The 14,647-nt window shown below is 39.6% G+C and overlaps 1 protein-coding gene across 1 annotated transcript in view; it reads right to left on the bottom strand.

The window, feature by feature from the left end:
• The window catches only part of SYTL5 (synaptotagmin like 5), a 334,838-nt gene that overhangs the window by 29,164 nt on the left and 291,027 nt on the right, over nucleotides 1-14,647 (bottom strand). The window contains 2 exon segments of the mRNA XM_081081271.1: nucleotides 836-980; nucleotides 2,039-2,247. Of these exon segments, the coding sequence (XP_080937397.1) occupies nucleotides 838-980; nucleotides 2,039-2,247 (352 nt within the window). The 3' untranslated portion in view covers nucleotides 836-837.

The following is a 14,647-nucleotide window of genomic DNA, read 5'->3' as shown; positions in this document are numbered from 1 at the left end:
ATGGAGTATCAATAGATATGATGAAAACATTGCTCACAGTATACATTATTTCTTATTCCTTTTCAAATAATGGCTTAGAACATTTTATAAAATATATGTTTGCAACAGAACTCTGTAGGTAGGTCATAACTAGGGTGACCCTATATCCAAATTTCCTCGGGTCAATCTTGGTTTATCTGTCATTCTGGTATATTAATTTAGCTTCCTTCACTATCAAAGGTGGGTTTATTTAGATTATAAATTATATAGTCACGACAGAAAAACTTGAAAACTTACCTGGGTGAGCCACATAATTGCTAAAATAACAGGGCAACTCCCTGGCCTCAGCAACCATCCCCACACACCTTCTTTGAATCATGGGGATTCCCAGGATGAGGAAAGGGTAGTCAGTATTCCTTCTTCTTACTCTTCAAGTGATCTACATTCTGAGTAGCCCCATTTTCCCTCAAACCATTTGAGGAAACCTAAAGTAACTAATAACTAGAAAAAGTGTGGGATTCCCAAGAGAACTATAGTGTCAAATAAGCTTGCACCAACCATTTCCCTTATGGTATAAAGCCTATAATCATTACAAAATGTGCTTGTTGACAGAACAATGTGGTACACTTTCTATCATCCAATCAATATGTCCATGGGCCACGGACATATAATGGTACATGCTTTTTTAGACTTTCAGCAAGACCCTACATGTTCATCACTCTGACATCTCTCCCCTCATGTCCTAATGCCCTCAAGTGAGAAATGCCAGGGAAGAATAAGTTCAGGACCCAAGCCTGCTACTGCTAGAAAATGACAGCCAAACAGTCTCAGGATGTCTCATTTTGGAGAATGGTACCTTCAGAGCTGACGCTTCCCCATGCTGGAACGAAGCATGAGTATACCCTCTACAGGAGTCCCAGGATTGTCGGCCATCTTCTGCCAAAGGTGTTGTTCTTCCCCCTGTGAATCCATCCAATCCACAGTCTTCCCATGGCTCACACCTTAAAAAGGAAAATAGAAATATTACTCTTCACATATTAAATGTTTTGGTCTTCTGGAAGATATTTAGTAGCCTCTGAGGGGGCCTTTTGATTACAGAGCCCTTCACTGACTTGTTCTCACTAACCATATCTAGTGAATGGTGTTGAGTGAAATATAGCTTTTACAGCCTGCACTACTCTCTTCTGCATAGATGATGAGAAACAATAGAAAGGGTACTTGTAGCTCCTTTCTTCCCCACTTTGGTAGTTTGCAGAGAGCTAGTTCATCTAGATTGAGTTTACATGACAGAAAAAAAGACTGAACAAGGCTCTGGTGCTCTTTTTTTCTAACAACTCCAGTTCTTTGATCTGGGGAGTTTTCACTTTACTGGTATAGATATTCTAGGCTCTCCTTAATCTATAATAAGTGTATCATCATAGGGGTGGGTTTATTCTTAACAGGAATGTTGACCATGGTGCATGCAGAACACATATGTCTGGACCAAGCTACAGAATACTGAGTTTGGGGTCTGCATGTGCTCCACTACTATAATTTTCCCCCTATACTTGTGTCTTGTGGTGTGTTTCCATGGTCTGTTTGCAAAACATCAGATGTTAGTTTTCAGGGAAAATTATTTGTTTTAACTAGTGTGAGTAATGGCTGCAAATTATGGACAGGGATGAGAAGAGGATGAAATAAAGTTGGTCTTGGACATCCTCTCTCCTATCAGAGTCTGTGTTGTCTGGTGATCCTCTCCTGGGCAAAACCTGAAGTAAGGCCCACAAAAGCAGTTGAAATTCACTTAGACTAAAGTGTAAATTATACTTTGTGAAAAGAATGAAAATAAAAATTATGCATCCCAAACTTCTAGTTGAAGGACATATCTGTAAAGTTGTGAAGTAGTATATTTATTTTAAAAATGAACATATCATTGGTTAAAGGCATGGGACATCTGTGGAAATTAAGGAGTCAGCTGTGCTGAAGTTAAATATATACCTACTACATATCACACCTTCAGGAACCACTCCTAAACCCCATGCAGAGTCACAGACCAAATCAGGGTCCCCGAGTCCCTCACCACTTCCAGAATTCAAACGAACTCCTCCCAGAAAGATGTTGCTAGAAAAGGTCTCCTTGTCCCAGATGGTAAGTTCTAGGCAAACATTCTTTATATCCTGGGGATGCAGGCCACAGAACATGAAAGTATGATTCCACTGAGGGTTAACACTCCTTTTTATTACCAGAGTTTTGTGCTTGGTGACTTTTCTATCATCAGGGAGCAGGTAGCTGCAGGAAAAAAAATGCAATCAAGCCATCAGTGAGACAGTAGTCGGAAAATGGCATCCTTGAAATATTTCCCATAATTCCTGCTGTGTGTATTTGTGATATGTGTATTGGATATTCTCTTCCAGATTCTTATATGTCTAAATTTGGATTTACTTAGTGGGATGGTTTATTATTTCTTTTAGGTGGAGCAATATTGAAATTCCCACACTCTCTTTTTCTTTTTATTAGGATACTTGGGGCCACCAAGCATGAGCTACAGAGTCATCTGCAGATGACTGCTACTTGTGTTGGGCTTAGAGTTTCCCAGGAGAGACCAAGCTGTGAATCTTGGCAAGCTGCTGCTAGTGCCAGGCGTGGGCCCACTTATCAGAGGTATGGGGCACACTGAGTCCACCTGCTACTTGCATGAAAGATTTTAGGAAATTCTGAAGGCTGAGCCATTCATACAAAAAAGACACAGCAGAGATCCAAGATGGCTGCCAACGAGATGGCAGGCTGCAAGATAGTGTGTGAGTGAGAGAACAAAAGGAAAGTGTATGGACTTCTGGGGAGTATATGTATTTGTGAGTGAGGGACAGCTATATTCCAAAGGACTGTCGTACTGGGCTCCCCTGGCTGGGCAGCCTCTACTGCTGCTGAAATCTCTCCCAGAAAAGCCGTCTCTGCCACAGAGACTGCACCATCTTGAAGGGTATAGTGGCTGTGATCTGAAGCCCAGCCTTACTTTCAACTGGGGAGACCTTGGATACCTCATGGGACCCTACAACCACAATGACCAGGGACCAGTTGCCTCAGCTACAAACCCATGAACACCTGGACTACATCATCCCCAACTGAAGGCACCTAAAAAGCCTATCAAGAGGCAGACAAAGTGGTGCAAATATGCGGATGAGCCGTACACCTTCTCACAGAGCAGATAGAAAGAACAGCTAAATCAAATAACATCCAACTGGAATTGGTGAATTAAACACAGCTGCTGAGGCAAACCATGGATGGAAAGGTCAGATATGACCTAGAGAAAGGAGAGAGAGAGCTACATAACCAGACACCCAGAGATGAGTTAATCAGGGGGAGACCAAGAAGCAACCCGCATACAAAAAAAAAGGGAAAAAAAATCACCAGAAGAGGAAGTAAATGAAATGGAGGCAAGCAATATGTCAGAAAAAGAATTCAGAGCAATAGTCATAAGGTCACTGAAAGGGATGGAAGACAAATTCAACAATATGTGTAAGAACCAAGAGGAAATTAAGAAGAACCAAGAAGAAATGAAAAAAAAAATGACATAGATGCAATAAAGAACTCAATAGAAAGCATCAACAGTACACTAGAAGAAGTAGAGGACTGCATCAGTGAGCAAGAAGACCAGGTAGGAGAAAATACGCAAGCAGAGCAGCATCTAGAAAAAAACTTTAAAAAATAGGAGGAGAGCATAAGGGAACTTTGGAACAAAGTGAAATGAAACAACATCTGCATTATAGGGATACCAAAAGGAGAGGAACCTGAGCAAGGACTAAAAAACCTGTTTGAAGAAATAATGACAGAAAACATCCCTGATATAGGGAAGAAAAAACTCACACAAGTCCAAGAAACTCACAGAGTCCCAAACAAGATGAACTCCAAAAGACCGACACCAAGACACATTATAATTAAATTGGCAAACACTAATGACAAAGTAAAAATCTTAAAGACTGCCAGAGAGAGAGACAGAAAGTTACCTACAAAGGATCCCTCATCAGACTAGCAACTGATTTCTCAACAGAAACACAGGTCAGAAGGGAATGGAATAAAATATACAAACTCCTGTAAAGGAGGGTCTGAATCCAAGAATACTGTACCCAGCAAGGCTATCAATCAAAATTGAGGGTGAAATCAGGAGCTCCACAGACAAAAAAGGACTAATGGAGTTTATTACAACCAAACCTACAATGCAAGAAATGCTAAAGGGTCTTCTGTAAAAAGAAATAGGAAGGGAAGAAGGAACACAGGAGTAAAGAATAAAAATGGTGACAAAGAAGTACCTGTCAATAATAACTTTAAATGTAAATGGAGTAAATGCCCCAATCAAAAGACATAGGGTAGCTGAGTGGATAAGAAAACATTATCCATATAACTTCTGTCTAGAGGACACCCATCTCAGAACAAAGGATTCACACAGACTGATGGTGAAAGGGTGGAAAAAGGGTTTTCAGGCAAATGAAAATGCAAAAAAAAAGCTGGGGTAACAATACTTATATCTGACAAAGTAGACCTCAAAATGAAGGCCATAAGAAGAGTTAAGGAAGGCCACTTCATAATACTAAAGGGAGCAGTCCAACAAGAAGAAATAACTCTAGTAAATATATATGCACCCAATATAGGAGCAACAAAATGCATAAAAAAACTTCTGAAGGATATCAAGGGAGAGGTTTACAGTAATACAATAATTGTAGGGGACTTTAGTATCCCACTAAAACCACTGGACAAATCCTCTAAACATAAAAGAAGCAAAGAAACATCAATCCTAAATGACTCACTAGATCAAGCATCTTCTCAGATCACAATGGCATAAAGCTAGAAATCAACTACAATAAAAACAAACAAAATCAAACACCTGGACGATAAATAGCATGCTATTAAACAATGATTGGTTTGCCAACTAGATCAAAGAGGAAATAAAAAGCATCCTTGCAACAAATGGCAATGAAAACACAACAATCAAAAATCTATGGGACACACACAGTGAAAGTAATCTTGAGAGGGAAGATCATAGCTCTACAGGCCTATCTCAAAAAACAAGAAAAAAATAGTAATAAATTATCTAACCCTACAACTCAAAGAGTTAGAAAGAGAGCAACAAGTAAAGCCCAGCATAAGTAGAAGGAAGGAAATTATAAAGATCAGAGCAGAGATAAACGATAGAGTCCAAAAAAGCAATACAAAAAATCAACAAAACCAAGAGCTGGTTCTTTGAAAGGATAAACAAGATTGATGAACCTCTAGCCAGGATCACCAAGAAGCAAATAGAGAGAACCCAAATAAGCAAAATCAGAAATGAATGAGGTGAAGTAACAACAAATCCCACAGAAATACAAATGTTTATGAAAAACACTATGAACAGCTCTATTCCAACAAAATGGACAACCTAGACAAAATGGACATATTGTTAGAAAAATGCAAGCTCCCAAAACTCAATCAAGAAGAATAAAAAAACCTGAATAGGCTAATAACTACCAAAGAAATTGAAGCAGTGATAAAAAAATCTTCCAGCAAACAAAAGCCCTGGTCAGAACGGCTTTACAGGGGAATTCTACCAAGCATTCAAACAAGAACTAAAACCTATCCTCCTCAGATTATCCCAAAAAATTCAATAGGAAGGTACACTTCCAAGTTCTTTCTATGCAGCCAGCATTTCCTTAATCTCAAACCAGATAAATACATCACAACAAAAAAGAACTACAGACCAATATCCTTGATAAACATAGATGCTAAAATCTCAACAAAATTCTAGCAAATAGGTTTCAGCATTACATTAGAAAGATCATACACCATGACCAAGTGGGATTTATTCCAGGGATGCAGGATGGTACAATATCTGCAAATCAATAAATGTAATACATCACATAAACAAATTGAGAGATAAAAATCACATAGTCATATCAATTGATGCAGAAATAGCATTTGACAAAATCCAACATCCTTTCTTGATAAAAACCCTCAGGAAAATGGGAATAGAGGGGTCATACCTCAACATAATAAAAGCTTTATTTGACAAACCTACAAGCCAATATCATACTCAATAGGCAAAAACTAAACTCATTTCCCCTAAGAACAGGAACAAGACAGCGATGCCCATTTTCACCACTCCTGTTCAATATAGTACTGGAAGTGCTAGCCATTGTCATCAGACAAGAAGAAGAAATAAAAAGGACATCCAAATTGGACAAGAAGATGTAAAACTGTCCTTAATCACAGATGACATGATACTATACATAGAAAACCCCAAAGACTCCATCAAGAAACTAATAGACTTAGTAAATGAATTTGGCAATGTAGCAGGATACAAAATTACCACCCAAAAAATCTATGGCCTTTTTATACACCAATAATTACCTCACGGAAAGAGAAACAAAAAAAAAATCCCATTTACCATTGCACCAAAAAAAATTAAGATACCTAGGAATAAACTTAACTAAGGAAGTAAAAGACCAGTACTCAGAAAACTACAGGACATTGAAAAAGAGATAAAGGAAGACATAAACAAATGGGAGAACTTAGCATGTTCATGGATTGGTAGAATCAACATCATTAAAATGTCCATACTACCCAAAGCAATCTACAGATTCAATGCAATCTCCATTAAAATACCAATGACATATTTCAAAGATCTAAAACAAACTCTCCAAAAATTCATCTGGAATAAAAAAAAGACGCCGAATAGCCACAGCAATCCTGAAAAAGAAGAACAAAGTTGGAGTGATCACATTACCAGATATCAATTTATATTACAAAGCCACAGTTCTCAAAATTGCCTGGTACTGGCACAAGAACAGACATATAGACCAATGGAACCAAACAGAGAACCAAGAAATTGACCCAAGCCATTATGCTCAATTAATATTTGACAAAGGAGGCAAGAGCATACAATGGAGTCAAAACGGTCTCTTTAATAAATGGTGCTGGGAAATTTGGACAGATACATGCAAAAAAAATGAAACTAGATCACCAATGTACACCATACACAAAAAATAAACTCAAAATGGCTAAAGGACTTGAATGTAAGTTGGGAAACCATAAAAATCCTACAAGACTCAATAGATAGCAAAATAGCAGACATATGTTGTAGCAATATCTTTACAGACATAGCTCCCAGTGCAATGGAGACTAAGGAGAAAATAAACAAATGGGACTACATCAAAATAAAAAGCTTCTGTACAGCCAAAGAAACCATCAACAAAACAGCAAAAAAAAAAAAATCCCACTGCATGGGAGAACATATTTGCCAATGCTATTTCAGGTAAGAGTGTAATCTTCAAAATTTACAAAGAACTCATACAACTTAACAAAATTAAGATGAACAATCCAATAAAAAATGGGCAAAAGATCTAAAGAGACACTTTTTGAAAGAGGACATACAGAAGGTCCAGAGACATGAAAACATGCTCAAAGTTACTAATCATCCTAGAGATGCAAACCAAAACAACAATGAGGAACCATCTCATAGCTGTCAGAATGGCTATCATCAACAAATCAACAATGGACAAGTGCTGGCGAGGATGCGGAGAAAAAGGAACCCTCCTGCACTGCTGGTGGGAATGCAGACAGGTGAAGCCACTGTGGGAGGCAGTATGGAGTTTCCTCAAAAATTAAAAATGGAACTTCCATTTGACCCAGTAATCCCACTTCTAGGACTATGTCCCAAGAAACCAGAAACAGCAATCAGAAAGGATATATGCACCCCTATGTTTATAGCAGCACAATTTATAATAGCTAAGATTTGGAAATAGCCCAAGTGTCCATCAGCAGATTAGTGGATTAAAAAACTGTGGTATATCTACACAATGGAATACTATGCTACTATAAAAAATAAGGAACTTTTGCCATTTGCCACAGCATGGATAGAACTGGAAAGCATTATGCTAAGCGAAATAAGCCAGTTGGAGAAAGATAAATATCACACGATCTCACTCATATGTGGGGTATAATGATCAACATAATTTGATGAACTAGAATAGATCCAGGAACAAATGGTAGGGGAGGTTGGAGAGCAACGAAGGGACTTGTATGCATGCATATGAGCATAACCAATGGACTCTGCCACTGGGATGGTGGGGGCTTGCCTAGCATGGGAATGGCTTGGGTGGGGGGCATCTATTGGGGAAAAAGGAGACATATGCAAAACTTTAGACCATAAAAAAAGAGACTGCAAACAACTTGGATGAGGCTTCATATTGGGTAGTGCTGGATCTCAGGAAATCACCAGGTGGGGTGAACAGTGTGGTTCAGGTTTATGGAGTCTCAGATATGGCACCAGCCTTTCAGCTCTGTAGGGAGGAGGTCCTAGCTCTTTTGTCTGAGAGAAAACTATCCCTGAGTTCTTTCCCTGATGCCAGACAATTTAATTCCTCTTCATATGTTCCTGGATTCTTTAATGCTGCTACTCAAGTGCTAGAGCTCAATGGGAGTGAGGCTGAGTATTCTATGCACAGGCCCTTTAAGAGGAACTACAGCCTCCTGGGACTCCAGCAGCTTCCATGCCACTCAGCCACAATTCCCACTGGTTTTTATAGCTTGCAGTTATGGAGATTTCTCTTCCCAACACTGGAACCCTGGGCTGGGGACCTGGTGTAGGTTGGAATCATTTGCTGCCCAGCCAAGATATCCCACCCAATTAAAAAACACGCCAGCTGTGGTTATTGGACAAGCCCTTTCCATGCCTCCACACCTCCTACCAGTCACAATGTGTTTTCTTCTTTAATTCACTAGTTGTAGGACTTCCATTCAGCCAGATTTTAGAATGTAATTTTTATGTGTTTATGGGAGAATGCATGTACTGGTATTTACCTATGCCGCCATCTTGGTTCCTGCTACTCACTATTCTAATCCTATTTTGGTCCTTCCTTCATCTTGAAATGAAAATACCTCCTGTAGTAGACACTGTTTAATGTCCTGTCTCCTATCTCTTTGGCCCACTTCTGAGTTGACTTGAAGTCAGGATGAGCAGTTCCCACGTCAGGAGCCGGTGTCTCATGGCTTTTCCAAGTAAGGACTTTCTCTGGTGTGAGCTGGCTCAGCTTATGTGCAGGGAATTCTGAGATTATTAAGGATTTAGTGTCTCTGGGAACAACCCTCAATAAGTTTTGGAAATTGGTGAACAAGTCCCAACAGCTTACCTTTCTCTTGAAGGCACAATCTTAAGGTACATTCAGAGTTCCTTGTTGCTTTCCCAAGTGGAATTGAGCCCAAATTGCCCATATTAGTAAACTGCCTACTAACATATTTTTACTAGCTTCCCTGTGTCATTTTCTCTCCTCTCACTCGCACTTCCTGGAATCCCTTCTCAAATAAACACTTGTACCTCAGGCCTTCTCTACTATGGCGAAAACACTGTTTGACCATAATGGAAAATGAGGGTCTAGGTACCTAATGAATCAGGGAGCAGGCTTTAGGGAAAAAGGCTTATGGGTATGGAATTAGTACATCAAACAAACATGAAAAATTCCACAAAACAAATGACCTTACAAAAAGAAGATACATTGCTATACTTAAGATTTCATTTTACATATCAAGCAGAGTCTACCTATCTCTCAATATTAATTCTTTCCTTATTCTTCTCTTTAGAATGTCTTTTTTTTTTTTTTTTAGTTAGACCCAAGATTACCCAGTGAAACACTACATTTCCCAGTCTCCTATGCAGCTAATACAGTTATGTGACTAAGTTCTGGCTAATAGGATATAAGAAGTTGTTTTGTATGAAACTTTTGGGAAGTGTTTTGCCAGATAGAATTTGGTTATCTTGTTACATAAGTTAGACACCATAACAACAAAGAAGAAACCTAGGTCCTTGATTATCATTTTGCTTCCACACCTGCCCTAGGTACCTTACCTTTAATCTTTGTTTACATGCAAGAGAAAAAACATGTCTTGTTTAAGCCACTATTATGATGGCTCACAGACAGAGATAATATTAACTAATATGTTTTATAATGATTAATTTTACAGAAGGGTCTATTCTTGCTCTTTCAGGCTCTTTTTAAAAAATCTGAGGTCCCTTTGAAACAGGGGTGGGGAACATTTGTTCTGCCGAGGACCATTTGAATATGTATAACATCATTTGCAGGCCACACAAAATTATCAACTTAAACATTAGCATGCTATATTTGGTCAAACATTTAATTAACTCACCCCTAATGCCTTGGCAGGACCAGACCAAATGATTGTGGCGGCTGGACATTCCCCAACCCTGCTTTAAAATCATTTCAATGTTGAAGTGCAACTAGGGAAAGAATTTACTAGAAAGTTACTATCTTTTAAAAAATTATATATGTTCTTTGTTATCTCTGCTTAATAAATGTTCAACATAATAAAGTGAAAACAATTATAGGTGATGTTAAGTCACCCCTTCAAGGCCACAATGAGGCATAGGCAGGGAGCCATCCCCTCATCCCCCACATCCCATCTGGCAGTTAGAAGAAAGTACCCTGAATTGGATGGTGGTGCTGGTGAGGCAAATTGCAAATATCAGGATCCAAATAAAGTATCTCACTAATATGAGAAAGAGTGTATGACCAGGATTCAAGCACGAACACTTATCAGACATCTGCTTCTTCTTATTATTTGTCTTTTAAAAAGTTTACTTTAAAAATATTTATTGTTGAAAGTATTATGTCTCGTTTCCCCCCCATTAACCTCTCCTAGCCCTCCCCTGCCCCCCACACCAGGCCTTCACCATCCTATTGTCTGTGTCCATGGGTTATGCATATATGCATACAAGTTAATTGGTTGATCTCCACCCACCCACCCTCCCCTGCTTTCCCTCTAAGGTTTGACAGTCTGTTCAATTCTTCTATGTCTCTGGATCTATTTTTGTTCATCAGTTTATGTTGTTCATTATATTCTACTTATGAGTGAGATCATGTGATACTTATCATTCTCTGATTGGCTTATTTCGCTTAGCACAATGCTCTCCAGGTCCATCCATGCTATTGCCAATGGTAAGAGTTCTTTCTTTTTTACAGCTGTATAGTATTCTCTTGTGAAGATGTGCCACAGTTTTTTAATCCACTCATCTGCTGATGGGCACTTAGGCTGTTTCCAAATATTAGCTATTGTAAATTTCCCTGCTATGAACATAAGAGTCCATATTTCCTTTCTGATTGGTGTTTCTGGTTTCTTGGGATATATTCCTAGAAGTGGGATCACTGGGTCAAATGGAAGTTCCATTTTTAATTTTTTGAGAAAACTCCATACTGTTTTCCACAGAGGCTGCACCAGTCTGCATTCCCACCATCAGTGTACTAAGGTTCCCTTTTCTCCACATCCTGGCCAGCACTTGTTTATTGATTTGTTGATGATAACCATTCATTTTCATTTTGATTTGCATATCTTGGATGATTAGTGACTTTGAGCATTTTCCATATGTCTCTTGGCCTTCTCTATGTCCACTTTGGAGAAGTCTATTTAAAACCTTTGACCATTTTTTAATTGGATTCTTTGTCTTTCTTTTGTTAAGTTGTATGAGTTCCCTATATATTTTGGAGATTGACCCCTTCTCACAGATAACATTGGCAAATATGTTCTCCCATGTAGTGGGCTCTCTTGTTATTTTGTTGATGGTTTCTTTTGTAGTGCAGAAGCTTTTTATTTTGATGTAGTCCCATTTGTTTTTTATCCTTAGTTTCCATTTTCCTAGGACCTAGGGGATGTATCTGTAAATATATTGCTATGAAGGATATCTGAGATTTTGGTGCCTATGGATCCTTCTAGGAATTTTATGGGTTCAAGTCTTACATTTAAATCTTCTTTCCATTTTGTGTTTATTCTTGTGTATGGTGTAACTTGCTGGTTTCATTTAATTTTTTTTTGCATGTTATCTGTCCAATTTTCCCAGAAACATTTCTTAAAGAGACTGTCTTGATCCTATTGTATGACCTTGCCTCTTTTGTCAAATATTAATTTAGCAAAATAGCTTGGGTCGATTTCTGGGGTCTCTGTTCTCTTCCATTGGTCTATATGCCAGTTCTTGTGCCAGTACCAGGCTGTTTTGGGTACAGTGGATTTGTAATATAACTTGATATCTTGTATTGTGATCATTTAAACTTTGTTCTTCTTTTTCAAGATTGCTGTGATGATTCAGAGTCTTTTAAAATTCCTTATAAATTTTTGGAGAGTTTGTTTTAGGTCTGTGAAATATGCTGTTGGCATTTTAATAAGGATTGCATTGAATCTATAGATTGCTTTGGGTAGTATGGACATGTTGATGTTCATTCTACCAATACATGAGTGTGGGAAACTGTTTATTGCCTTCACTGTCTGATAAGCATAGACAGAGAACTCCCCAAAACCCCCTGAAGGCTGGGTGCCTTTGAAGCCCTAGCAAAGCTCGGAGCTAGGCACCACCTCTGTTTGTCCAGACAGTGGTAGCTGAAACTACTCCCCCATTTGTTATTATGTAAATCCTTGCTGATGGGCTAGTCTGCCTGTTAATGGCGGGTCGCCTGCCTAAGGGCTACTCCGGATCAATAAAAGATTGGAGCAGCCTGAGCATGGGTGGAAGTCCCTCTCCTTGAGTTGGACTTGCCCGCCTGGACCTCCAATATTGCAAAATTATCTCGTGTCTTTTTCTCTCATTTGTTGTGCGGCTCCTCTTTCAGGTACCGAACTCTACTCCACGCGGGTCATGGAAGGAAACACACTCAACACATGAGCATGATATATTCTTCCACTTGTGCATATCTTCCTTTATCTCTTTTTCCAATGTCCCATAGTTTTCCAAGTACAGGTGTGTTACCTTGGTTAAGTTTATTCCTAAATCTCTTAATTTTTTTGTTGCAATGCTAAATGGGATTGTTGTTGTTGTGTGTGTGTTTTTTGTTTATTTGTTTGTTTTGGTTTCTATTTCTGAGAGTACATTATTGGTATAAAAATGTCATAGATCTCTGGGTATTAATTTGGTATCCTGCTTTGTTACATAATTCATTTTTAAATCTAGTAGTTTTTTGATAGAGTCTTTAGGGTTTTCTATGTACAGTATCATGTCATCTGCAAATAATAACAGTTTTACTTCCCCCTTTCCTATTTAGATGCCCTTTATTTCTTCCTCTTGTCTGATTGCTATGGCTAGCATTTCCAGTACTATGTCAAACAAGAGTGATGAAAATGGGCATACCTATCTTGTTCCTGTTTTTAGAGGAAATGGTTTTACTTTTTGCCCATTGAGTATGATGTTTGATGCAGATTTGTCATATGAGGCTTTTATTATGTTGAGGTATGATCCCTCTATTTCCACTTTGCTGAGAGTTTTTATCAAGAAAGAGAGTTGTAATGACAGGGACCAAGTTGGCGGTAAATGCCTGTACTTGCTGCCTCCCACAACCACATCAAAATTACAACTAAAATACAGAACAACTATCACCCAGAACCACAGGAAAGCTGGCTGAGTGGAAGTACTACAACTAGAGAGGTAAAGAAGAAATCACATTTAGACAAATAAGTGGTGTGGAGGTGCAGAATGGACTACCCAGCACTTGTATGTGCTGCTTTTTTAATCAGGAAGGGGATTGCCTTAGCAGAGGCTGTCTGGAGGAGCAAGGAATCCCAGCCCCAAATAGACCCCCAGTCCAGGGTCCCAGAGCTGGAGAATTAAGTCCCTAAGTGCAGTAAGATCTATGGACTATAAAAACCAGTGCAGATTGGGGCTGAGTGACACAGGCTCCTGGAGACCCAGCTGCTCCTCTTAAAAGGCCAGAAACATGAACTGAATTTATAAGCTCCCACTTCCTTTGAGGTCCAGTGCCAGGCGAGGCTTTTGGGGACCCAGACATATATGAGGAGAAACTGGACAGTCTGACAATGTGGGAGGAATACCGGGTGGCTTTCTTCCTGATGGAGGTACTCACAGTAGTCATTGTTTCCCTGCTGAGACCTCTTTGGTGCAGTGCTGACTGGCAGCCATTTCTGTTTGCTCTGCCCTGGTGATTCCCTGAGACTCCGCCTTACCCAATTTATAACCGCCCCCCCCAAGTTGTGTGCAGGGGCTTTTGCAAATGAATGGTCTGTCCTTTCTCTGACTAAAACTTTGTTAAACAAGCTGCAGCTGGGTCAGGGAGCCCCAAACATATCAATAAAAGACCCCCAAACTGGCACCAGCACAAGCCTGCCTTGCTTCACAGCTGGGCCTCGTCTGAACACTTCCAAATGTGATACAAAGAGGAGGAATCTGCAGATTTCTCTGTAGCACATGCTGGATGGCCCAAGGCAGTGGCTGACTTTGCACCTCCCTGGAGACCCATGAGCCAGTGTACCAGTGGTCAGTGTGGGATCATACCGAATTACAACTCTTCCCATCCATAAGCGACACACTCAAGGAGCAGACTCAGTGAGCACCAAAGCCCCACTGAAGCAAGTCCTGCCCCATAAGGGTATCTCCTGAACAGCAGCTCTCCCACTGTAGTCGCAGCTGGTCCTCACAGCCATTGGCCTGGAGGTCAATTCCTCCCAGTGACACCAACAGCAATCAAGGCTCAACTACAACAAAACTGCACACAGTTCACAAAGGGGTTATCAAGAGTGTCCACCTCAGGTGATTGGGGAAGCTGATCCCCTGGGTCCTATTGGACACCTACTACACAAGGCCACTCTATCAATTCAAGGATACTTAACAGCTACCCAATACATAAAAACAAACATAGGGAAGCAGCCAAAA

This window comes from Myotis nattereri, assembly GCF_964212035.1.
Source record: "Myotis nattereri genome assembly, chromosome: X".
Lineage (NCBI taxonomy): Eukaryota > Metazoa > Chordata > Mammalia > Chiroptera > Vespertilionidae > Myotis > Myotis nattereri.
Note: the sequence above shows the minus strand (reverse complement) of the source record. Positions and strands in the feature narration are given on the sequence as shown.